The 25,461-nt window shown below is 41.8% G+C and overlaps 1 protein-coding gene across 1 annotated transcript in view; it reads left to right on the top strand.

Moving 5' to 3' along the window:
- The window catches only part of Neb (nebulin), a 199,256-nt gene that overhangs the window by 89,344 nt on the left and 84,451 nt on the right, over positions 1-25,461 (top strand). The window contains exons 64-78 of the mRNA XM_013517490.1: positions 4,878-4,985; positions 6,148-6,459; positions 6,763-6,966; positions 7,899-8,003; positions 12,566-12,673; positions 13,680-13,991; positions 14,941-15,144; positions 15,732-15,836; positions 17,352-17,459; positions 19,002-19,313; positions 21,368-21,571; positions 22,784-22,888; positions 23,031-23,138; positions 23,655-23,966; positions 24,657-24,860. Coding sequence (XP_013372944.1) covers positions 4,878-4,985; positions 6,148-6,459; positions 6,763-6,966; positions 7,899-8,003; positions 12,566-12,673; positions 13,680-13,991; positions 14,941-15,144; positions 15,732-15,836; positions 17,352-17,459; positions 19,002-19,313; positions 21,368-21,571; positions 22,784-22,888; positions 23,031-23,138; positions 23,655-23,966; positions 24,657-24,860 — 2,811 coding nt within the window. The remainder of the gene's footprint in view (positions 1-4,877; positions 4,986-6,147; positions 6,460-6,762; positions 6,967-7,898; positions 8,004-12,565; positions 12,674-13,679; positions 13,992-14,940; positions 15,145-15,731; positions 15,837-17,351; positions 17,460-19,001; positions 19,314-21,367; positions 21,572-22,783; positions 22,889-23,030; positions 23,139-23,654; positions 23,967-24,656; positions 24,861-25,461) is intronic.

The raw sequence follows: 25,461 nt of genomic DNA, 5'->3' as shown, positions 1-25,461 counted from the left end.
GACGTCATCCACGCTCGGCGGGCCTATGACCTCCAGAGCGATGTGAGTGCTGTATCTATAATAAAACAGAATGTGGAAATATTTTAAACTATATAAAAGTTGTCTTTTATAAATAATCCATCAGCCTACTCAACCTAGGATTTATTGCTCAGTAAATTAGATATGAACCAGAGTTTTATATAGTTTTATTGCTTTATTACAAACATATTAGTAGTCTTATAAAGAAGTAAAGTTTCTACACTGCTATGGGTCTTATGAAACAAAACTGATACTGTCCAATGTTAGAATTCAGGCACCACCAGAGGGAGACATTTTCCTTTTTTCTTTTAAAGGGAAATAAGATATCACATTTTTATTAAAAAGAAAAAAATAGTTTGGAATTTATTGTTGGAGTCCTTGCCGCATGAAAGAGGTTATAGTTATTAGAATGGTAATCCTGGCTCTGCCAGTACGTGTTATTCTTAGGAAGTGAAGGAAGCCTTTGTGTCTGCGTCTGCCAACCCTTGGATCGCTTCAGTGACAGGCGCTTCTTCAGCGTCGCTGCCTCACGCAGGGGCCACACGGCAATGACAGAACCTCGAACCTGCTGGAAGCAGACGCCCTATCTCACATCTGAGTACGAGAAGCACAAGTGCTGCACTGCATATTTTGTAAACATTAGGAGACATTATTAAGCATTAGGGAGCTTTGGAGAATGAGACAATTCACCGTCGTTGTACATTAACTGCCTGCTCCTACAAACTCTGCAGCGTGCCTTGGGAACTCCCACATCTGTTCTGTAACTGTCAACAAAGGCCTGTGCTTTGTAATTGTCTCCAACAAGAAAGGCTTTGCCCACACACAAAAGGGGGTTTAAAGGGCTGGTGTCACCCACAGACCGACAGCACGGACAGACTGCCTGCCGTCTGTCTATTCTTGGTTATCATTTCTGGATTGTCCTACCACTGTGGTTGGTCTTAATATGTGGGAGGCATTTGCAGGGTGTCTTGGTTACTTTTTTCTCGTTGCTGGGACAAAAATACCTGACGCCCAAAATTAAGGAAGGAAAGGTTTATTTCGCTTACAGTTTGTGGAGGTTTTAGTCCATACTTGGCAGGTTACAAGGCAGAGTGGCACATGGCAGAGGGCTACAGCTCATGGTGGCAGAACACAGCAAAGCAACAAGCACCAGAAGGGAGGAATGGGCACAAGCAGCCTCTTCCTCTCCCTTACATATGCAAACTATCCACCCCAGGGCAGGTGTAGCTCTCGCACCCATAATCAGTCAAACTCTAAAAGCCCGCCCCATGGCCGCATGAGGCTTTGGGGGGACTCATAGACACAAACCATAACACAGGGTAAAAGCCTTCCAGAGCTAGATGTTAGTTTTTATTCTGACTCCTCTTACTCAGGCGACAACTAGCCAACGCAGGACAATTCCTACAGGCTTTTTGTCTGCAGATTACCAATTTACATTGTCCAGTCAGTTGCTGTTCCAGGTGAAACCGCCCAGTGAGTACGTCAGAGGCCCAGTAGCACTGTTGTGAAGCAGTCAGAATGTTACAGGGTACCTAAAAATTCTTAGCAGAAAACACGCTTAAAAGTGAAGTGAGAAAGATAAGGTGTGGTAATTCTGGACACGTCTGTACTTCCTGGGCAGGGAACCTGGTGGGGAAGGGACCTGGCCCCTGGACACGATCATTCATTGCCCTGAATCTTGGAAAATATTACAGCTATCAAAGATCTGCCTTAGGATGTCAGGGGTTCTACACCATTATTCTATGTCACTTTGACTTCTCTGTTTCTCTTTTTTTAAAAAGAGCATTAAAGATGTTTTGAAATATAAGAAAAAGTGCATAGAAGAACAGTAATTCAGCTCAACTACTGTGAAAGTCTATTCCTACCTATATAATTTATCCACCTCCATTGTTCCCACGCTATTTCTTCTTTTAACATTGTGTGAATAGCATTTCTCCATCTCATCAGTATTTTTAGAGAATGAAGATTTGAATAGTTGCACAGTGCTTCATTTGGCTAGGCCTAAAGTTGCCCTGCTGGGAACACGCTGGGCCGTGTGCTTGGCCTCACTCTGGTCGGCGTTCTCCCGTGTGTGTGGACAGTACATTACAGTAACACTCACTGAACTGGCTGCTGGGAAAATTCGTTGGGACCACCCTCCTCCCAACAAGCTAAAATGTTGAACAATATTTTTGTTCTGGCTAGGAAACATTTCTAGGTCATTTTTAAAACATAACTTCTTTTTTAGTCTGCTGAATGCGGGAGCTGATTTGCTATGGAAAGAAAATGGAATTACACTGTATTATTGATGCCATTTGCATCTTTATTCTCACTCAATACAGTGATTCTGATGAAGTTTCTGCCTTTTGTGCTCTTCTTAGAATATTTACAAGTCAGACCTGCAGTGGCTGAGAGGCATCGGCTGGGTCCCCATTGGGTCAATGGACGTGGTTAAGTGCAAGAGAGCCGCAGAGATCCTGAGCGACAACCTCTATCGCCAGCCTCCAGACAAGCTGCCGTTCACCAGCGTGCCTGACTCCCTGGAGCAGGTGCTGGCCAAGAGCAACGCCCTCAACATGAACAAGGTGGGCCCCAGCTGCCTCCTGTTCCAAGATGCCATAAGATGTTATGCTTTAATGACTAGTGGATTCAAAATTATTCACGGAGGTGTAGGGCTACATTTTCCCTTTGATATATACTTGAAGCCTTCTAAATGATTTCTGTTATTTTTGTTTTTAATCTTAACACTAGTGGGAATACTGAAATCTCCGGTGGACTATCTTACATCCAAATGGATTATCTCTCCTAATTAGGTCAATAATAGCTCTTTTAATGTGACCTTTTGTATTTCTTATCTCAAATTGTTTTCAATCAAACATCTCGCTTTCCTCTCTAGCGCTTATATACAGAGGCCTGGGACAAAGACAAGACTCAAATTCATATGATGCCCGACACCCCAGAGATCACGTTGGCAAGGCAGAACAAAATCAACTACAGTGAGGTAGGTAGGGGCGGAACGCTGAGGTGCTACTTACCTGTCACGACTGTTCGGTTTTCTGCTCTTTGTTCTGTTGGGTTTCTGGGCCTGAGCTATCATGGTTCGTGGGGCTTTTTCATGTCAACACTCGGGCTGCCTGACCTTTCATCTCGGGTTTGAATATTCTATTTCATAGGCTTCTGCAGACAGAGTGAAATCACACTGTCTTCTCAGTTTATGACTTTTCCCAGGGTGAGTCAGGGGGACTTCAGAGTATTTTTGACATCCCCAAGGGGTGGGAGTGTCAGAGAAAACACTACCCCATTATTTATACTAAGACATTCTTTGTTACTTACCTGAAATTTGCGTTCATCTGCGTGTGCTACCTTTTCATTTGCTAACTCTGCAACCCTGTCAAGGAGGACGCTAATAATGTAGACCTCTTACCTACTTGGGTCCTGAATAAAACTGAGAACTAAAACAAAAGAAATCAAAGTCTCATTTTTTAAACTATTAAAGTTATTCTGAAGGACACATTTGTGGGAGAGCCTGCTAACTGAACCTCAGAGCAGGTTTCCTTACTGAGGTGCAGGCTGCAGGAAGCAGGTGATCACCCCACACACACTCTGCTGAGGGACAGGAGGCCGCTAGGCCGCTTCTGAGAGGGGAAGGGGAGGCCTGGGCCGAGCACCCCGCCACTCCCCTTGCCAAGCAGATGGCCCAGTAAATCAGCTCACCTCTAGCACAGAGAGAATGAAAGGACAGAGAAAGACCAAAGCCAAAACGACTGAACTTCTGAGTGGAGAGGATACCTGAGGCGTGGCGAAATGTTCTCCGGCAGTAAAACTCATTTCTGAATTTCTTAAAAAGTAAAATGCAGTTTCATAGACACGTGTTTTACTAACATAATCTAGTCAAAATTTAGAATCTTAAAGCTGATGTTATAGTTATTAACTATCCTTTAAGTATATTTTAAATTTACTGCCTTGTTTTTAAACATTATAAAATATGATATGATTGTAATAAAAATTTAAGTAATAAAGAAATGAATGAAAGTGTGTATATATTTTATGTATAACTTAATAATATTAAACATACTGTTTTGCCATTTTTTTCATTTAGCGGTATGTATGAATTGGTAGTTTGTCTTTCAATCTTACTAGATGACATTAATCTGTCTTGGGATATATATCATGTTGGTCTACAAATGATATATATTAATCTATAATTATACAATGAACATATAACCTATATTAATATTCATTGTTGTATCTCACTTGATTGTAATACCACATAGTTTTTTTGGTAAGATAGGATGTATCTTACTGTTCTTCACTATTGCCAGAAACTTAGGTTGTCTCCAGTTCCTGTCCTTTAAAAATTATACAAATTAAGTCACTTGATCATCTCCAAATTGTTGCTGTCAAACCTTTCCTTCATATTGTCTCCCTAGTGTAAGAAACTGAAAGAGTAAATAAAATCCAAAAGGTACAATAGCTATTGCGAAAGGGAAAGAAATGCTCAAAAGGAAAGAACAACTGGGATAGGAGAAAGGAGAAGAGAAAGAAAGAAGGAAGGGGAAAAAAAAAATATATATATATATGTATACACAAGATAGCTAAGATATTGTACTACTAATTTCTATTTATTGAAAGGAACAGTTAATGCCTAATTGTTTGATCAATTTTGCATACTTATATCTGGTAATTTGAACAACTACTTTGAAAATAACACTATGCAATATAATAACCATTGTTAATTTCCTATCACCTTGTTTTGAAATTCTGTATCATTTTTATTTTTTTATTCTCTTTAAAATAAAAAAATTAAATTAAAAAACAGAAAAACAAACAACAACAGCACAAAAACCCTCTCCTTTAACCCTCTGACTCTCTGTCTGTAGACCCTTTACAAACTTGCCCACGAGGAAGCGAAGCAGAAAGGCTACGACCTGCGAGCCGACGCCATCCCCATCGTGGCGGCCAAGGCCTCCAGGGACATCGCCAGCGACGTGAGTGGCGACACTGGGTCCCTCTGCGGGTGACGGGTGGGAGCGAGCTCATTCCTGTGACGGGGAAATGAATGCAGATGCCAATTCCAGCTCATTTACTGACTTAATCATTCTTTCAAATCAATACTTTTTATTAAAATTATATTTTTAACTCTTAAGAGTTTAATACTGGGTCTCTTGCAAGAGAAGATATCCTAAACTTTGGTGTGAAGTTGAATCAGAATCTACAATTTTTCATATTTATAATTATGATAAATTCTTTACATCTGGAGCATGTAGCCCTCACAGAAATTTGTAAAAATATTAGAAAAATAATACCTAAGTTATATGCATTGGTTCAATACAAGCTAGAGACCTGGTACAGCCCAGACTAGGAAATTCTATGTTTTGCCAAGCCTGCTCTGTATTTCCTTCAAAAATTACCCCAAGTGCTTCCTACTGAATTCCCCTTAAGTGAAGATAAAAAGCCAAAACAAAGAATGGTGAACCTGGTTGCTCTTTCTGCTTTCTCTGAAGAAAGTGGTTCTTCTGGTAAAGAAATCAGACTTCTGTAAATATACAATAGGGTTTGTATGATGCTGTTGCCTAAATCGTAGAGAAAATATCCAGAGTCAGCCCTTACCACAGCACCAAGAAAATGTTTTTCTCCTTATTTATAATTCACTTTCTCAGTTGAGGAATCCTGGACAAACCTCAGCTGAATTTGACATCCATGTGAGACAAAATACATCCTTTCAGGGAAGCAAGTGGCCCACTGAAAGTCATCAGAGCCAGGTTTTGGAGGGTTGATAGGTGATTTGAGTGGGGTGGAAATGCTATCTTCAGACTCAGGAATAGCATTTTTAAAATCACATGTAAGATTTCTAGGATAGTGAGTTCACTGGCCTAAGATGAAGAAGAGGCAGTGTACCATCCTGATTAATCTGGTTAATCAAAACTGCTGCCGCCTTTATTTCCAGGGACTTAATGTCTGCAGTTTGGTCTGTCTTCCCCTTAAACTGTTGCTGTGAAGTCTAATCAGAGTTTAAAATGAGCTAAGTTAATAACCATAAGCTCCATTTTTCGGCAGTAATTAAATATTCCAATAACACAGTTTTAAATTAACAGGACTCTTAACTCTTTCTACTTATTTTATTTTTGAAACACCTCCCATTTATTTCAGTACAAATACAAAGATGGTTACCGCAAGCAACTGGGCCACCACATCGGGGCCCGGAACATTGAGGACGACCCCAAGATGATGTGGTCCATGCATGTGGCCAAGATCCAGAGTGACAGGGAATACAAGAAGGACTTTGAGAAGTGGAAGACCAAGTTCAGCAGCCCAGTGGACATGCTGGGCGTGGTGCTGGCCAAGAAGTGCCAGATCCTTGTAAGCGACATAGACTACAAGCACCCTCTGCACCAGTGGACGTGTCTGCCGGATCAGAACGACGTCATCCACGCTCGGCGGGCCTATGACCTCCAGAGCGACGTGAGTGCTGAGATCTGTGGTCGCCAAGCTTCAGGTAGCAATAAATAGTAATGCATAGATGATGGCCTAGGGTTAGATAGGCCCCTCAGAAGGATGATATCTTTTGTTTCTATTGCTTGTTCTTAAAAATACCCTTAACCTTCTAAAAAGAGAGAACCTAATTCCATGAGACTATTTCCAATTTTACCTTCATATTTTACAAGACATAGATATTCCTTTTCTAAGGTTTCCCAGTCTTTTTTAGTTTTGAAATCGTGTCATAACGCCTGCAGTATTACTTGCTTTTGTGTTTGATCCCACCAGAACATTTATAAATCTGATCTGCAATGGCTGAGAGGCATTGGCTGGGTCCCCATTGGGTCAGTGGATGTGGTCAAGTGCAAGAGAGCCGCAGAGATCCTGAGTGACAACCTCTACCGCCAGCCTCCAGACAAGCTGCCATTCACCAGCGTGCCTGACTCCCTGGAGCAGGTGCTGGCCAAGAGCAACGCCCTCAACATGAACAAGGTGGGCCCTAACTTGAGGAAAAATTAAACAGTACCATGTGCTATTTAGAAGGTCTATGAGTAACTAAGTTATGCTTTTACATTGTATGCAACTAAACTGCTCTCCAAAACATAGAGATTTGGTTGAATTCTGTGTTCCCTTGTATAAGAATTTAAATATATGTGGGAGAATCTCTGCTTTGCTATCCCTTATGAAATAGCCAGGTCAGAACGGGACAGCTGTCTGGGTGCACTGGTACCTGCTTCTAATGCCCGCACTCAGGGAGGCTGAGGTAGGAGGATCACAAGTTCGAGCCACCTGGGCAAGTTAGTGAGACCTTGTCTCATGCGAATGTTACTCAGTGGTAAAGCACCGCTGGGTTTGATCCCCCGGCCGCTCCCCCGAAAGGAATAGGACGTCTGTTTGTGTGTCAGATTATCTGAAGTCTGTGAGAGTTGCACATTTTTTGGTATAACTCTTTCTTTTTTGCTGCATACCTATCTAGGTAAGCACAGAACAAACAAGTAAAACATAAATCTATATAATATTTATTAAAAGCAAATATGGAGATGATATATCCAGGTATATACACAGTTAATAAATAACATCAAACAAAGCCATAAGAAAGATTTGTTAATATAGCCACGTACACACATGGATGTGCATCTGTGCTTGGGGAATAGTTGTGCCTTTCGTTTAACGGGGCTGTGGGTAACATGGTAACATATGTATGTCCGGTGACATGTACATTTTTTCTTTGCATATGTTATATACATCTATATCTAGTTACAGCAAATATCCTATAAAATCAAAGAAGTTGAAAATAATTTTCACACACAGTGCACAGTGCACAGAGCGAGTGGAAGGCTTTCTATCTTGTCATGATCTTGTCGCTGAAAATTCCTATTTTCCAAAGGTATATTTTTCTAATTCATTAACCTTCTCCTTCACAGCGCCTGTACACAGAAGCCTGGGACAAAGACAAGACCCAGATCCATATTATGCCTGATACGCCTGAAATTATGCTGGCAAGACAAAATAAAATAAATTATAGTGAGGTAAGACCAGCTGTTTTATTTCCCTGCTCTGTTCACATTGATTTCTGCAATGCAGAAACATTAGAATTGCAGATTTAATTATCATGTAATACGGTGAGCTTAGTTTTGTTTTTTATACTCTTTATCCTTCTTGAATATGTATCATTATATTAAAATAAGTAGATATAAACATAAATAAACACAAAAATGATTCCATATCAGGAAGGAAAAAAGTCCTCACCAACAATTAATGACTGAAACAAATTATAACTCAAATAAAAATGAAATAATTTTTTAAAAAATCCTTGCTAGTTATCAAATTAGGATTTGCTTCAAAGTTTGTTCTGCATGTTTGTTTTCATTTACCTTACCTGTGAAATATGGTAAAATCTCTAAAAATTTCGTTGAGGATACATGAGGTAAAATGTACATAACATGCCTACTGTGGAGCCTGGTAGAAAATTGTTTCCTGGGGCTGGGGATTTAGCTCAGCGGCACAGCACCTGCTGGCAAGCACAAGGTCATGAGTTCGATTCCTGGTACCAGAAGAAAAACAAAAAATAAATAAATAAATAAAAGCAAAAAAGAAAAACAAAGAAAATTGTTACCTAACAGATTTCAATTTCTTTCCTTTACCCTCAAGTCACCATCAAAATTAGATTGCTTTAAGATGCTCAAAATAATTTAAGGTATATTTACAAGAATTGAAATGAGAATTCTAAAATTCACCCACTTCAAAATTGCCCAAGGCCAATAAAAGTCTATTGTAAACTACTTCTGCTCTGCTAAACTTGTCTCACATATCTTTGAAGCCAAAAATCTTCCTGAATAAGTAGCCTCATGCTGAATTGCTCTTGTCCATATCAAGAATTTACTTGGCTGATCCAAGAAGAATACTGATTTCATCTATGTTTGTGCATCTTCATAAAAAAAAAAGGAGGGAGTAGTTTTCTTCAGTTTGAAAACACCAGAAAGTTTGAGTATGGACTCTCATGACTTGACCGAGTTTATGCTCTTACCCACATTATTTACTTTTGCCCGTAAAACAATGGAAGCCTAAAGAGGAGGCACACTTACTTCAAATAACCATGACAAATAACTGAAGCAGAAGCGATGTGCTCTCTCCAGCATTATGAAACCGAGCCGGTGGCCAGGCTGTCTGTGTCTGGCCTCAGCTTGAGTCCTTCCTGCACGAGCAACGTTCTCCTGGCCCCAGAGCCCCTCTGCTGGGTCAGCTGCTCTCAGCAGGTTGTTTTAACCTGAAGCAGCGAAACCGCTTCTATCCAGAGTGTGAGGAGCTCTTAAGCCCCTCTCTTTCATTTATCTGAGGTTAGTTGAGGTAGATTTTCTTTCCAGATTGCTGATAGGATATGAAGGTGTTTTTTAAATCCAAAAGTTTTCAGCTATATTTACTTTCTTTAAAATCGCAAGATTGTATTCATTCCCTCAGAACTATTTGCTGAAGGTTAGATTTCAGAATAACTTCCCTTCTGAACCCATTACCGATGGTTCATTCCTTTTCACTCCATACATGTAAAAGAAAGCGAATACATCTTACTTCTTGTCTTGGAGTCTCATTCTCTTAGTCTAGTTCTTTCGGGGAAGTAGGCCACAACAAGCCTTAAAATAGACTCTTGACGATAATGAAACTTGTTTTCTTTGAAGCACTGCGTCCTTTTCAAATAACAGGAAAATTAGATCTGTTTGGCCTGAAGCAATGATGAATCAAGCACTTTTCCCCCCACTTATACTGTGAAGAAGTATTTGGACATTTATTCTACAGTGGAAAATATAATAGATGAAATATTTAATTCTTCGGTTATAAAAATCATTTGTAGAAATTTTTAAGAAAAATAAACTCTGAATTTTGTCTCAAAGATATTAAATTTATTCTTCTTTTTACTTTAGCTTTTCTTCTTAAAAAAATCTCATTTTAAAAAGAATGTAAACCATCATATCTTAACAACCCAAGTTATAAATCTTCAATAACATTTTTCTAAGATTGTTAAGTAATTTGAATATTAATACCTCTGCATCATATTTAAAATTCAGCTGTGAGGCCGGTGTTCTTAATTCAACCTAATTTGAGAATGGGACATAATAACGAAACAACTAACTTTAAAGATTTCTGCTATACTTTTTAAGAATTTTCCGTACACTTAAGGTGTGTCTTCACGCAGCTTCAACAATGAGAAGGTCTCCAAGCTGTGTGAGGCAGAAAGAGGGAGAGGCCCTGAGGAATTAGGGAGGACTGCTTTTCCCCTTAACACCGTGAGAGATTTCTACATCCCTTTCCAGAACTGCCTGCTGATGCTATCTCTGCTTTAACCAACTCGATAAATGTCTTAGTAAAAGAAACAAAGATTAAAATGTGAAACCGTGGACGTTTGCTTATGACGTCTCCACACAGGATGCAGAGACGAGCTGTCTGCAAACTTCAGCTTCCTTTGCATTTCGCAGAGGCTTCCCCAGGGTTCTGTCGGCACAGCTCGGTTACAGCAAACCGTAGCACAGCTGACTGCTGTGCAGCCCGACCTGAGAAAGGAGCTCTGCGGCCGCCCCGCCCTTCAGAGAGCGGCCCCATGACCCTGCCTCCTCGCCATCACTCTTCTTTTCGCTTTCAGATAAGAAAGGCACAGTTTAAAGGTGGAGAAACTAGACCCAGAAATGCGACTCGTGCTCTTGACTTATCAGTGGAAAAATAACTGTTACAAGGAATATTACTGGGACATTTGGGGAAATTTGAGCAATCGCTGTATGTTAGAAAATAATACTGCATCAATATTAAATTTCTGGTATTTGACAAATACATCGGAATTACGCGAAACTGTTCATTTGTAGGAGATAAGTGGAGAAACATTTAAAGGCGAGGTTTATGGTGTGTATAATTTTTTCTTAGATGGCTCAGTAGTTAAAACTAGCAATAAGGAAAAGTATGCACACAACCCATGCTCATACACACGCAAACAGGAAGAGAGAAAATGCAAATATGGCAAAAGCGTTCATGGATTGGTTATTTGGGTATTCACTGTATCATTCTGACAACTCCTCTATAGGTTTGATTTTTCAAAATAGGGAAAATATACATTTTTAAATATTCAAAAACATACATTAAAATCTTTGACTAAATAGGATTACATAAAGATTTTATTTTTAAAAGAATAAAAGGGAATATCTGGCCTAGTAATTACTGTGAAGCACATCTGAACTATTAAAACGAAACTCTGATTAAGCATGGCATTAAGCACATGCCTGGGACCCTAGCACTTTGGGAGGCTGAGGCAGGAGGTTTGCAAGGTTAAGCCTCACCTGGGTAATCGAGACTCTGTCTCCAAATTAAAAATTTAAAAAGGTCCAGGGATTCAGCGTAGTGCAAAGGCCTTGGGTTCTATCCTCACTACCACAGGGGACAAATAAGTAAGTAAATAACTAAATAAATGGTTGGGGATACAGCTCAGCGAAAATGTCCTAGGTTCAATCCCTAGTGCTACAAAAACTAAAACTAAAAATAAATAAATAGAAACCTTTCAAATAGACAATTTACTTCATTAGTACCCACCTGCTAAAATCATTTTGAACCTAGGAGCCATGAGCTCCTATGAGTCACAACGAGCTCAGCGGCAAGCGCCTGCCCGGCAAGCACAAGGCTGTGAGTTCCATCCCCGGTACTGGAAAAAAACAAAAAACAAAACAAAAAAGAGAACAATACATTTTTACTTTTTATGTTTAAAAAATGTCAAAATGTATATTTCATTTTGATTCATTAAACACCAATATTAGCAATTGTTTTAAGTTTCATGTAGTTTTAATTGAATACAAAATTGGTTAATATTCTTGTAAACAGAGAAACAAAGACCAAAAAGGCTAAAAAAAAAAGCTAAAAAAAGAGTAAGGACTGTTGATGCAGATGATTTGTCTGATGTGTGTTTCCCAAACTGTGCTCCGTGGAACACCTGCATTTCGCCTTTCTGTGTGTGCCTCTCCTGCCACAGAAGCGGAGCAGTGCTGGTTCTCAGTTCAAAGGAAGAAGCACGTAGAATCTTATCATCTTAGTGACTTTGACTCACGAATCTTTGGTCCTTGCCATTCTCACATCTGCTAACACTTTCTAGCACTCAGTGCCACCAAGAGGGAGCAAGTTAATACCGACAGGGAGACTCAGAAGCAGCGATTGATCCTTATTTCGATGCTGTTTTGCTTGTGGACACATTCTCACACCGGTGGTGTTATCTCTCAGCGTATGATTGTAATGGCTGCTAGCAGAATTGTTTTTAAGTCAAACTTGGAGTTAAATAAATCAGTACTTCTTAGTTGTTCCATGAAAAAAGCAAGTCCTGAACAGTCTAAACTCATTGCAAACTATTGATTTGATTTATAAACGGTGTAAGAATTTGTGCAAGGAGGAGTTGTGATGTTAAAATTTGCTGCATATGGAATTACCATTTAATTTAGTACTTCAGAAAAACAGTTGGTTTTTTATGTACCGGTAAAATTTGTATCCAAAAGTAGTCTTCCTGTGACATAAATACAGTTTCAGAGTGAACATGAGTTCTGTGCCTCACAGCTGCTCTTTCTTTCCTCAGAGCCTCTATCGCCAGGCCATGGAAGAAGCCAAGAAAGAAGGCTATGACTTAAGGAGTGATGCCATTCCCATCGTGGCTGCCAAGGCCTCTCGGGATATTGCCAGTGATGTAAGAGCTGACCTAGTCCTCAGACGGGCTACCTCGGGCCAACCGCATGCACAGGGAGTCACACCCCTGGAACATAGCTAGAAGTCCCTCATCCTTGCTCACCTTAGCTCCCTCTACTGTACAGACACAAACTGAGGCCGAGACAGGAGGTAGCATGGCCCAGGCCACGGTATCCTCGTAGTGTAGAAATCTCCTGTGAGAGGTGGTCTCTTTCCTTTTTGTCTGCTGGTCTTTGCTTAGTAGGAGTGAATACCTCATTGAAAGCCAGATGGACATATATGGAGATACTCCCAGAACCTCATGAGTTCTCCTGGGATGCACACAAGGCAAAGATGGCAGAAAAGAATCAGGCTTAGCTGAGTTTACTACACAGGAATCAGGGGCACTAGATAACAAAAGGCCTAAAAGTCTCTTTGCTCTGAGGTCCACAGAATCTACATTTCTTTACCCTCTAAATGAAGACATTAGATTTGTAGACATCTAAAAAAGTTATCCAAAAGTGGAAAAGTTATCCATTTTTGTATATTTTCATGGTAAAAAATACCTAAAATGTACCATCTGAACCATTTTCAAGTATACAATTCAGTGATGTTGACCCTATTCACGCTGTGGTGCAATTTCCCATTTCTAAACTACCCCAACTGGATCGTTTGTGACAAGGAAACTATTTCTCAGACTCCCTCAGAGAAAGAGTACAATGAACCACGTAAACACACACCCAGGAGAGCCGTCAGGTGGGTCTGTTCACGTGACTTCTGGAGCACTGTCACCCCTCCGTGCTGTCACTGGGCTCGTCCTTTGGTGTATATAAAGGAACTGGGGAGAGGTGGGTGCCAACGACACCACACTCTATGCAGGAGAAAGCCTGCCCTGTGTACACTGCAGCGGCGGCTTGTTAAAGGAAACCCCTGTTATCTGAAGGGTTTCACAGAACAACACCCCACAGAAAGAGCAGCAGGGCACAGTCCCAGTGCCTCCTCCTCACGCGCTGGGTTCTCTCTCTCAGTACAAGTACAAGGAAGGCTATCGTAAGCAGCTGGGTCACCACATCGGCGCCCGAGCGATACATGATGACCCCAAGATGATGTGGTCCGTCCACGTTGCCAAAATGCAGAGCGACCGTGAGTACAAGAAAGAATTTGAGAAATACAAGACAAGGTACAGCAGCCCGGTGGACATGCTGGGTATTGTTTTGGCCAAGAAGTGCCAGACCCTGGTCAGTGACGTGGACTACAAGCATCTTCTGCATGAGTGGACCTGCCTCCCCGACCAGAACGACGTCATCCAGGCACGGAAAGCCTACGACCTCCAGAGTGACGTGAGTACCGCGACACGGGTCTCATGTTAAAGCGGGCCTGGAGGGTGGCCGCGCCTCCGAGTGTGTCTGTGTGCTGGAATCTGCTTGTTTCAAACAACATACGGTTGAATATCTGAGGAGTCTCTCCCTGGACGTACTGCCGTGTCCGGGTACTGCAAACAAACTCCTGCCATCATTTTCAGCTTGTTTCACCATTCTCCTCCAAAAGTTACGCTTAAGCGAGGAAATACATATTATTAATTCTGTACCAATATGTGTCTTCCTGGTGCTGTAAGCTGCCTTTGAGTCAGATGGAACTGGGGCCTCAAAAATTTATCACTATCAGTTTTAAGCTGAAGAGGCAGTGTTGTCCACAGGGGGTAGTACGGGGAGAGTGGGAGGGAAAGTGCACCGTACCGAATTATTTTAATAAATATTCATGTTCTACATTTGTGGGCAAGAACATACTAGAATATTCTGGTATTTTCCAAAACCAATCATCTAGTACTTTTGAACATTTAGCATAGCTTTTTGAGAGTAAGATAAAATGACTAATTAGGTAAACATCTATTACCTATGTATCAGATTTCCTTCACACATTTGCCCTTTTGTGGATTGGAGCTGGAAATGACGGCAGGAGTCTGTCTGCAGTACCCAGGCGGCGCTGGTCTGAGTGCGTGGTTGTATTTAGAGTTGTTAGAACACATTTTCAAAGACTAAAGAAGCCCTGCTTTGGAGTAAAAATTTTGTAATCCTGTCAAGGGCAAGACCATGTCTTTTAAAACATTTTTCCGTCCTGATTGGTATGATCATAACTGGTGCGATGCGGAGGAGAAAATATGCCTACAAGTGGCTGGCTGTGCTGGGAGCTTTATCCGTGCATCAGCACTTGTTATCTCCCTAGTGTGACCTAGTTGTGACTGCAACTCTGAAACACTGATGAACACTTTTTTTATCTGTTGATCTTCAGAATTTGTATAAGTCAGACCTTGAATGGCTGAAAGGCATTGGCTGGGTTCCCATTGGCTCCTTGGAAGTTCTTAAAGCCAAGAGGGCCACAGAGATACTGAGCGACAATGTCTACCGGCAGCGTCCAGACACGCTGAAATTTACCAGTGTTACTGACTCTCTGGAGCAGGTGTTGGCAAAGAATAACGCGATAAACATGAATAAGGTGAGTCTCCACCCTACTCTTAGCTATCAGAAGTTACTGTGGAACAGGGGAAAAGGTCTGTGGTGTTAATTACATTTCAACAATCACTGTAAGACTTATGATACCTTCTTAATATGATTTTTCTACCATAATACCGTAGTTACTTCGTGATACTGCAGAATAGTAAACGAATGTTAAAAATACTATGTTGCAATGAATCCATAATTCTTTAACAATTAAAGAATTAAATTATTGAAGAATTTTAATAAAATACAAAGGTAAGGCAAGCATGGTGGCACACACCTGTAATCCCATTATTCTGGGAGATGGAGGCAGGAGGATTGAAAGTTCAAGCCCAACCTGGGCAATGTAAGATAATAATATAAAATAACTTAGTGAGACCCTATTGCAAAGTGAAACAGGGCTGAGGAAGTAACTCCATGCAGAGGCCCTGGGTTCAGTCCCCAGTATCAAAACTAAAAGAGAGGCATTTATCCAGATTTAATATTTTATTTCTACTTACTTTGTGTACAACAGAAATGACGGGCATATACTCAAAAGGAAAATGCTGTGAACAACACAGGTTTTTTTTTTTCATTTTTTAATAGCGCTTATATATTGAAGCCTGGGAAAATGACAAGAAAACAATCCATGTCATGCCTGATACACCAGAAATCATGCTGGCCAAACTCAACCGAATTAACTACAGCGATGTGAGTAAACTCGCTCTTGTCACGCGCAGAAGGGCAAAGGTGCACTGCTGCAGCTGCCTCCTTAGCGAGCTGTCTCGACTCATCACGCATCTCCAAACCGACAGTGTCAGGAAAAGTCTCCCTTGACTCGGTCTTGGACCATGTGCTGAGTCCATGGAGGAGCCCAGCGTTCCATTAACAGGAGAAACACCCTAGTAGTAACCGTAGGCTTAAAGCCTCCCCTGCGGTCGGGGTGAGGGTCTGGTCGTTACAGTTGGCCCTCCATGTCTGCGGTTCCACAGCCACAGAGTCAGTCCACCACAGACCAAAAATACTTTATTTAATAATGGCATGCGTGGGGCTGGGGATTTAGCTCAGCAGCACAGCGCCTGCCTGGCAAGTGCAAGGTTGTGAGTTCGATTCCTGGTACCAGAAAAAAAAAAAATCACAATAATGGCATGCATACTGAATACATTTTCTTATTCTCTTATTATTATTTGTTTACTATTTTTATTATTATTCTCTAGGGAATATCATATAACAACTATTTATGTAGCACTTATATATCATACATATATACAATGCATTAATGTATCATTACATAGTATACATATGTAAATATATATGTGTTGTGCATTAAATATTATATACAACCTAGAGATAAAGTACACAGGAGGAAGTGCATAGCTTGTATCAAATCTGTGCCATTTTGGATAGAGGGCTTAGCATCAAAGGATGTTGGTATTGGGGTCGATAAGGAGATTCCTGGGACAAACCCTCCCTGGAGGCTGAGGTACGAACATATTTTGTTCCATAGCTGTGGTGAGCAGGCATGTGTGAGTTATTATGACCTGTATTATTGTGCTTCAGTATGTGCTGCTTAACTTAGTATTGTTCACAAGTACTTTTTAAGCCCTTTTTATTAGGAACAATATTTTCATTAGAGAAATGACCCTAGAGCCCATGGTCCTTGAGGATAGTTCATAGGAAAGTGAGAAAAAATAAGGACAATCCATTGAGACAATCAATAAAGACAATAAGAAAAATAAATAAATCAATAAATCAATAAAAAAATAAGGACAATCCATTGAGACAATCAATAAAGACAATAAGAAAAATAAATAAATCAATAAATCAATAAAAAAATAAGGACAATCCATTTTCATGAAGTCAAATATATTCAAGCTTTAAATTCCATCCTATTCTTTTTCCTTCGTTAGTGTTAGGATGGTCTTTCTTTTTACAGTACAGTGGCAATGGTAAATAGTTTTTTTACATGTGTTTGTTTGGCAAAAAAATTTGAGAACCGAATACTGATTCTCTCCAAATTTTTGAAACTTATCAGTCAATAAAATGTGAAAGTTTAGAACACAGGCCTTAACATCCGTGAGCACCATGAAACGTGGTTACCTATGAAACCACCTGAATTCTTGGCTTTGCGAATTTGTGTAGTTTAAATGACGACAGAGAAAATTTAACAATAAGCCAGCTTCACGTTTTATGAAGGAGCAATGATTCCGACTCTCTTTTCCACAGAAACTCTACAAACTCGCTCTGGAAGAGTCCAAGAAGGAGGGCTACGACTTGCGCCTGGACGCTATTCCGATCCAAGCTGCCAAGGCATCAAGAGACATCGCCAGTGATGTAAGTTGGTATTTTTGAAGCCCGTCTTACTCAAAGGTATTGACACATGGAGGCTATTTGAGTTTTCTTGCCAGAACTTCAGTTCTCCCTGCAACTTGGTCAATTCCTTCATAGACAAAGTTGCAAATTTTTAAAAAAGACAAGAAGGAAGAAAGCAAGAGACTAAATACTATGTCCGTAATATCTGTTCATCAGTCAAAGATAAAGACATATTTCTTAAAAAATAAATGTTTTAGCTGGGAATGGGCACAAGCCCGGAATATGAGCATTTAGACGGCAGAAGCAGGGTCATCGGGTATTCAAGGCCGGGCTGGACTGCACAGTGAGCTCACGGACAGCTTGCATTTACATAGAGAGAGCCTGTCTCAAAAAACAGAGACAAAAGTAAAGCCTGCTTTATTTCTGAGCTTCAGAAGTTGAGCATTATCCAGCCCCCAAGTGTATGAAATTAGAGATTGATATCACAACTAAATCAACTAATACACATAGGAGCCCTTTCTTACTGTTTCTGGAAGACAGAATGATGACACGTTTTAGAATTTTGTTCATCCTTTGTAACTACCCGTGGGGTTCCCTTACTGCGAGGCCTTTACAGGAGGCAAGAGCAAACCAAAGGCAGCGAAGCTCTTTCTCACCACCTTTGCTCTGCTCTGCCTTTCTTCTCATGAGAAAGACCTCCTGGGGGCTCCGTGTCCGCAGCGTGCATCAGGCCTAAGGTCACAAATCTAGACTTCTGGGTGGATCCCCAGACTTCTGCTTCATCCCTTCCGTTAGCAAAACGCTTTCCAGTTACCAAACTAGAGAAGCCCAAGCAATAACCGCCATGGTAAAATGAACATGATTCAGTGTTGTTCTTGAGTTTTAAAAGGGGATAGAATCTTAATTCCATGCAGGACTCTTCCCTGGCTAGTGATGCTGACGGGGGGGAAGGGAGATTATTCTTCATGACACATTAAATTCTATCCAAATGTAACACATGTTTTTAATGAGGGAATCCATTATACACGCCTGTAATCTCAGCACTCCGGGGATGGAGGCAGGAGGACTGCAAGTTTCAGCCTAATGTTTGGATGATTTAGTGAGACTCTGTCCCATTTCAAAATAAAAAACAACTGTAAAAGGCTGGGAATGTAGCTCAGTGTGAGGGCCCTGGTTTAAATCCCCAGGACTGGGGGTGGGGGAAGGATGGAAATCTAATAGCAAGGGAAATAAAGTATTCTTAATGTCAAACATTATTAGAAACAATAACCATGCCTTTAAGTAGATGCTCCACTAGACTGCATAGAAGTTTTACTCTTAGTTGTTGAGGAATCAAATGTACCTGAGGTAGTGCAGTTCAGAGAAAGGGACCGCACACTAGGGCAAGATGCTTGCGGTCTCGGCCTCAGCCGGGCACCTACTCGTGCTGTGATCTTCAGGCTCCTACTTTACAAAATGGTGCGGGCGATCTTCATCTTTCTCCTTCAGGACAGCAGTGAGAAACATTAAAAATAAGTCGAGTATGTCCTTCTAATTAGACTCCCTCTCCTTCTCCTTCTTCAGTACAAGTACAAGGAAGGCTACCGCAAACAGCTCGGCCACCACATCGGGGCCCGGAACATTGAGGACGACCCCAAGATGATGTGGTCCATGCATGCGGCCAAGATCCAGAGTGACAGGGAATACAAGAAGGACTTTGAGAAGTGGAAGACGAAGTTCAGCAGCCCAGTGGACATGCTGGGCGTGGTGCTGGCCAAGAAGTGCCAGATCCTTGTAAGTGACATAGACTACAAGCACCCTCTGCACGAGTGGACGTGTCTGCCGGATCAGAACGACGTCATCCACGCTCGGAAGGCCTACGACCTGCAGAGCGATGTGAGTGGGTTAATGTTCTTCAGCTGTTTAAAGGCTGAAGAAAGGGGATTCTAGGTGCCAGGAGACTGAGGCAGGAGGATCGCCATGGGTTTGAGGCCAGCCTGGGCTCCAAAGTGAGTTCAAGGCCGACCTGGACTACATTGTGAGGCCTTGACAAAAAAAAAAAAAAGCAAACAAAAAAACCCCACAAACAAATAAAAAGGGGATTCTAAATTTTTTGTCATGGGGTCTTTTGGCAGTCTGGTAAAAACCTATGATCACTTTCTCTGGACAATGTTATGAAATACATAAAATGAAATAAATATGTTAGTGTTAAGTCAATCACATTGACATATGGTTGTGAAAATATTAAATCAAATCTGTGATGTAAAATACACATGCTTTTAATTAAAATATTAAATAATGGCAACCACAGGTACAATAACTAGATATGCAGTATCTTAACTAATTGCAAAGAAGCTGTGTGTATAAATATCTTAAGATGCCTGCAATAACTGACAGTGCATGAAATATTTGTCACTTACAAAGTCACATTTGGTATTACTACTACTACGATCCATTACCTATACTTTTAATTAATGAAATGCCACATTTTACTTAAGTTAAGGAGTAAAAGGATGCTACCTCTTTTCTAAATTCACTGGTGCCAGGTTAAGGATTTATGGTTTAAAGCAAGCTGATTTTTCAAATGAACTGATTGCATCATTTTACTGACTTCTAGTTCTTAACTTATAGGAAGTATCTATGATAGCTTGTGAATGAAAGTTTAGAAATGAATCAACATATTTTAATAATTTTTCTAGGAATTAAAAAACAACTGCTCCCTAGAACTATGTTAGCACTTTTTTTTATGCTAAAGATTGAATCCAGGTTCTTTGCAGTGAGCTACAGCCCTAGTTCTTTTTATTTTTATTTTGAGACAGGGTCTCACTAAATCTCTAAGTTGAGCAGGCTCAGCCCAAACTAGGAAGCCTCCTACCTCAGGCCCTCAGCCTGCGATACAGGTGGCACCACTGTGCCTGGCTACTAGCAACGTTTTTTTGTTAGTCAATAGATTCTTGTGTGGGGACTCAAACGCTACCTTATTTATATTGTTGCTCCTACTTTTAATCAGACTCTAACTGAACAGTAACTTCTGGAGGAATGATAAAAAGCAGTGGCATTTTTTAAAAGTTCTGAAAAGTCATAAAAACAAAAAGAATTGTTGGACTGGGGGTATAGCTCAGTAGCACAAACACCTGCCTGGCAAGCACAAGGTCCTGGGTTCAATTCCCTGTACAAGAAAAGGGGCTTAGGATAAATAAGAGTAAGAAGATAAGAGTTCGCTGACTTGGACACATGCACAGAGTTGTATGAACAAAGACACCATTGTCCTTGTCCCCAGAAAGCACTAATCCGCAAGTGGGCAAGTGTCAGTGCACATCCCTCGTACAAGGCACGCGAGTAGCTGTGCAGACTCAGCCAGGGAGGCACCCACATTCTGCGAGAGCGTGACTCCCACACACAGAGGCCTGGACAATCAAATCGGAGAATAAATGGGAGACAGGCAGTAATTTCCTTCAAGTGGTTTCATATCCCTGAAATCACATATTATTAAATCATATGTATTAAATAGATAATCACATATTATTAAATAGATTATATGGGTCTTTAAAACAGCAAATAAGCTGGGCATGGTGGTGCACGCCTGTAATCCCAGCACTCAGGAAGCTGAGGCAGGAGGATCGCCATGAGTTTGAGGCCAGCCTGGCTGACACAGTGAGTCCAAGGCCAGCTCCAACTATATAGCGAGACCCTCTACCAAAACAAAAAACAAACCAAAACAACAACAAAAAAGTAAACCGCGCTTGTTTCAGCAGCACATATCCTAAAACAGCAAATATTGGCTACGCTCGCAGATAAGGCATTTGACCCTCCATTCAACACAAAATAAGGCCGCCCTGTGGATCCTCCTAGAAATTCGTATAAGTGAGCTTCAGTCTGTGCTAGGTCAGGATCAGGAACCAGAATGGCTAGGTAGTGTTTATAAATATTTGACATGACTTCATTCTCAGGCCATTTACAAGGCCGACCTGGAGTGGCTGAGAGGCATTGGATGGGTGCCCATCGGCTCTGTGGAGGTGGAGAAGGTCAAGAGAGCGGGAGAGATCCTGAGTGACAGGAAGTACCGCCAGCCTGCAGACCAGCTCAAGTTCACTTGCATTACGGACACCCCGGAGATTGTCCTGGCAAAGAACAACGCCCTCACAATGAGCAAGGTGAGTCCTCAGTTGTTTCTTGCTGTCAGGCGCAACTGCCACGGAATCGTCTTGTAAAGTGAAAATCGCCCTGATGGGTCTCCCCAGACAGGAGACGAACGGCCTGGTCCTTCTGCAGGCCTGCAGCAGGGCGTCTGCGGGAACTGTCCTTGGCTGTCTCTGCTCCTCTACTTCCCCATGTGCAGCCAGGCGTGAGTTCCCTAGAGTAGCACATGCCCTCCTGCGCTACCAGCCAGCCCGCGCCAGCGGCAGTACCCTCCTCACACAGAGAGAGCCCGTCTGTCGGTTTCTGCATCCACACAACACGCAGTGCTTACAGCAGTGCTGTTACACAGCTCGAATTAGTTGCCTGATCTGGTCTTCCATCTTGGGCTGCGGACATCCAATTTTGAAAGAAAGCTGCTATTGTTGCTTTCAGTTTTATTACACAAATAAGTAATTACTTTCTTTTCCCCGTTAGAATTCCATCCATCTGCTTATTCTATGCAGTGAGCAGGCCCTTCCTCTGCACACTTTAGACTGAACTGAACTGAATTCTCCCGCCCCTGCCTGGAAATCTTCCTGTCATTCAGGCAGTGAAATTGAATGCTTAGGGCAGAATAGCAAACATCTGCTCTCAAATAGCAAAACTCCAGAGTTTGGTGTGTAAAACCACAGAAACTATAGCGTACCATACTCGCCAACAATCTCACAAAGATGACGGTAGGAAATAATCCCCTCAAAGCAGCACTGGAGGCCCACTGTGGCTCAGGAATTACGCATACTATGGTAATTTAAAATACTCAATACAAAAGATACGGTTATCCCCCGTTCAGAAATAAGGAATATGAGGAATTATGCATGTCTCAAGACCACATGGCTTGGAAATAGTTTGAACCTGAGATGGAACCTGAGATTGCCTCTGACATCTAGGGATCCTCTGTATCAGAGCTCGGTGACCACGCACCACCTGTGGACATCCTAAGAGGGAGTTTGTGACCCACCGCATGAAAGAAATCCCTGCTTCGACCGAGGCCTTGCCTCCCGTTAGCTGGGAACTCTTGCAGAGCTGCTTGAGCACTGCCTTGTTGTACTCCCCACTCCCCTTTTGCCTCCTTCACCTCCAAGGAACCCTAAAAGGGCCTGTTTTATAGCTAAATGTGAGTTAAATTTGGAAATAACTGCGACACGGCTGGCTTTAACAAAAGGTTCACCCCTCCCTGCCCTCCACAGCATTTGTACACAGAGGCGTGGGATGCCGACAAGACCTCCATCCACGTGATGCCGGACACCCCGGAAATCCTGCTGGCCAAAAGCAATTCTGCCAATATTAGCCAAGTAAGAGATTTTTTCCGATCGTTGCTTAAGCCTTGCTAGGAGCCGTTAAAACATTTCTTCCACCTTGAAAATTCCTTCTCTGGCACTGGCCTACTAACTTCTCTAAAACACATTTCTTTTCTGGTGTATTCCATCTGCTTAGAAACTTTACACCAAAGGATGGGATGAATCGAAGATGAAGGACTACGATCTGAGACAAGATGCTATTTCCATCAAAAGTGCCAAGGCCTCCAGGGACATCGCCAGTGATGTGAGTGCTTCTGGGTACCACCTGGTCTCCACAGTCCCAAACAAACCAGTGTGTGGCTGGCGGGCCATACTTATAATCACCTCCACATGTATTCCTCAGCCTTGCTTCCTACCTTGCAAGAATTTTCTTAGTTATCACAGAGAAGAAAAATATAGTTTTGTGAATTAGAGTTGCTGTAGGGAAAGGTCTCCACCAATGAAGGATATAACTATAGTTCTTTTCATGATACTACGAAAGGTTAGTATAAAATTGTTCAGAGCTGGGCATGGTATAATCCCAGCACTTGCGAGGCTGAAGCAGGAGGGTCATCAGGAGTTCAAGGCTCACCTTGGCTACATAGTGAGTTCAAGGCCAGCCTGAACTATATAGTGAGTCAGTCTCTCTCTCTGCACACACGTATATATATATTTGTTCAAAAATGTCAAAATGTTTGCGTATGAAATCACTGTCCATGTCGTGCTGCCCGTGACCGTCAGCATGAGCACGGTTTCTAAGCTTGTACCTCTGTCACTGTAGTACAAATACAAGGAGGCATATGAGAAGCAGAAAGGCCACCACATCGGAGCCCAGAGCATTGAAGATGACCCCAAGATCATGTGCGCCATCCACGCGGGAAAGATCCACAGCGACAGAGAGTACAAGAAGGAGTTCCAGAAGTGGAAGACCAGGTTCAGCAGCCCCGTGGACATGCTGGGCATCTTGCTGGCCAAGAAGTGCCAGACTCTGGTCAGCGACATTGATTATCGCAACTACCTGCATAACTGGACGTGCCTACCCGACCAAAATGACGTGATCCAGGCGAAGAAGGCCTACGAACTACAGAGTGATGTACGTAACATGCGCGCTGCAAAAGCAGGAACGCGGAGACACGCATTTGTTCATTCTCCAGTCAGTTTCCCATGGGCAGGCCCACATGCCTGCCTTCCCAGATGGGGTTGTGGGGGGTCTGCATGGTATTCCGTACAAAACCCATATTTGGGTTAATCAAAGGAGGCAAAGTACTGGGATGAAGCACCCAACCCATCATTGCTTCACTTCCTGGCCTTGATCCCAAACTATTTTCTTTATGTCATTGGTAATTCTGGCAATGAAAATATATTTCAAACAAATATTAAATGTGTTTTTAAAATAATTGCCATTGCTTTGCTAGATCCAAAACACTGCACACTATGATACTGGTTCAGTTATTACATGGTTAAAATGGACTGAGATTCAACAAAAGTCCCCTTTAAAATTTTTGCAAGTATATAATTTTTTGAAATGTCAAATAATTATATCATGGAATTCATTATTAATAATATTTATTATTATTCATAGCTAATATAAACAATTATGCTTCTACAAATTACTTTTGCCATTGATATTAAATCCTGAGTCATAGAAGGTCTTAGGTCTTCCGGTGCGTGTTTTAGATCTATCTCCAGGGCCTGATCCCCTCGGCCCCAAGTACTGTATTTCGCAGCTAAGGAGTGATGTGTCTAACGTGTGGAACAACATCTTTGTCTAACATCTCTGTAGAACGTGTACAAAGCAGACCTGGAATGGCTGCGTGGCATTGGCTGGATGCCTGAAGGCTCTGTAGAAATGACCAGAGTCAAGGGTGCTCAGAATCTGATAAATGAAAGGCTCTACAGAACGCCACGAGAAGCCCTGAAATTCACCTGCATTGTGGACACTCCAGAGATTGTCCTGGCCAAAGCCAACTCTCTACAAATGAGTGAAGTAAGAACCATCTTACCAACAAGCTTTCATTTTCCTGGGTTCGTACTTAGATGTGGCAGTGAGACCCAGCACGCAGGCCGCTCTCCTCACAGCTGTACTAGATTCCGAGGGTCTCTGCACTTGTCCAGTGAATACACGCACAGCGGAGCTCTGACAGATGCTCCATGCCTTTCCTTCCCAGGCATACTTGGAATCATTAAAATGAGAAGTACCACTCCACGGTAATTCAGGGAAGTAAATATTTACTTTACTCCTGTGAATACCAAGACACGCAACATAATACTATGTAATAAATGTTATAACATTGCATGGGTCTGGGTTCTGTAGAAAAATACTCACTGGGAAGTAGAAGGGATGATCAAAACATACAGTGAAGGCTTGAATTGTTAACATTCATCACAGTAAAAGACACGTTGCCCTCAGTCCTAACCACACCCTTCCCGCCATTCCTGAAGCAGTTCTGAGCATCTTCTTTCGTGAGTGTCTTTCGGAGAGGTGATGAGCTCTGCAGTGCATGCTATTCCTGCTGCGTGCCATCCAGCGGAAAGGCGGGCTTGTACAGCCTACAGTACAGCGGGTCCTCAGCCCCTTTACGCACTAG

This window comes from Chinchilla lanigera, unplaced genomic scaffold (assembly GCF_000276665.1).
Source record: "Chinchilla lanigera isolate Chin_1 unplaced genomic scaffold, ChiLan1.0 scaffold00039, whole genome shotgun sequence".
NCBI classification, from domain to species: Eukaryota; Metazoa; Chordata; class Mammalia; order Rodentia; family Chinchillidae; genus Chinchilla; species Chinchilla lanigera.
The sequence above is the reverse complement of the archived record's forward strand: the minus strand, read 5'-3'. Positions and strand labels throughout refer to the sequence as shown.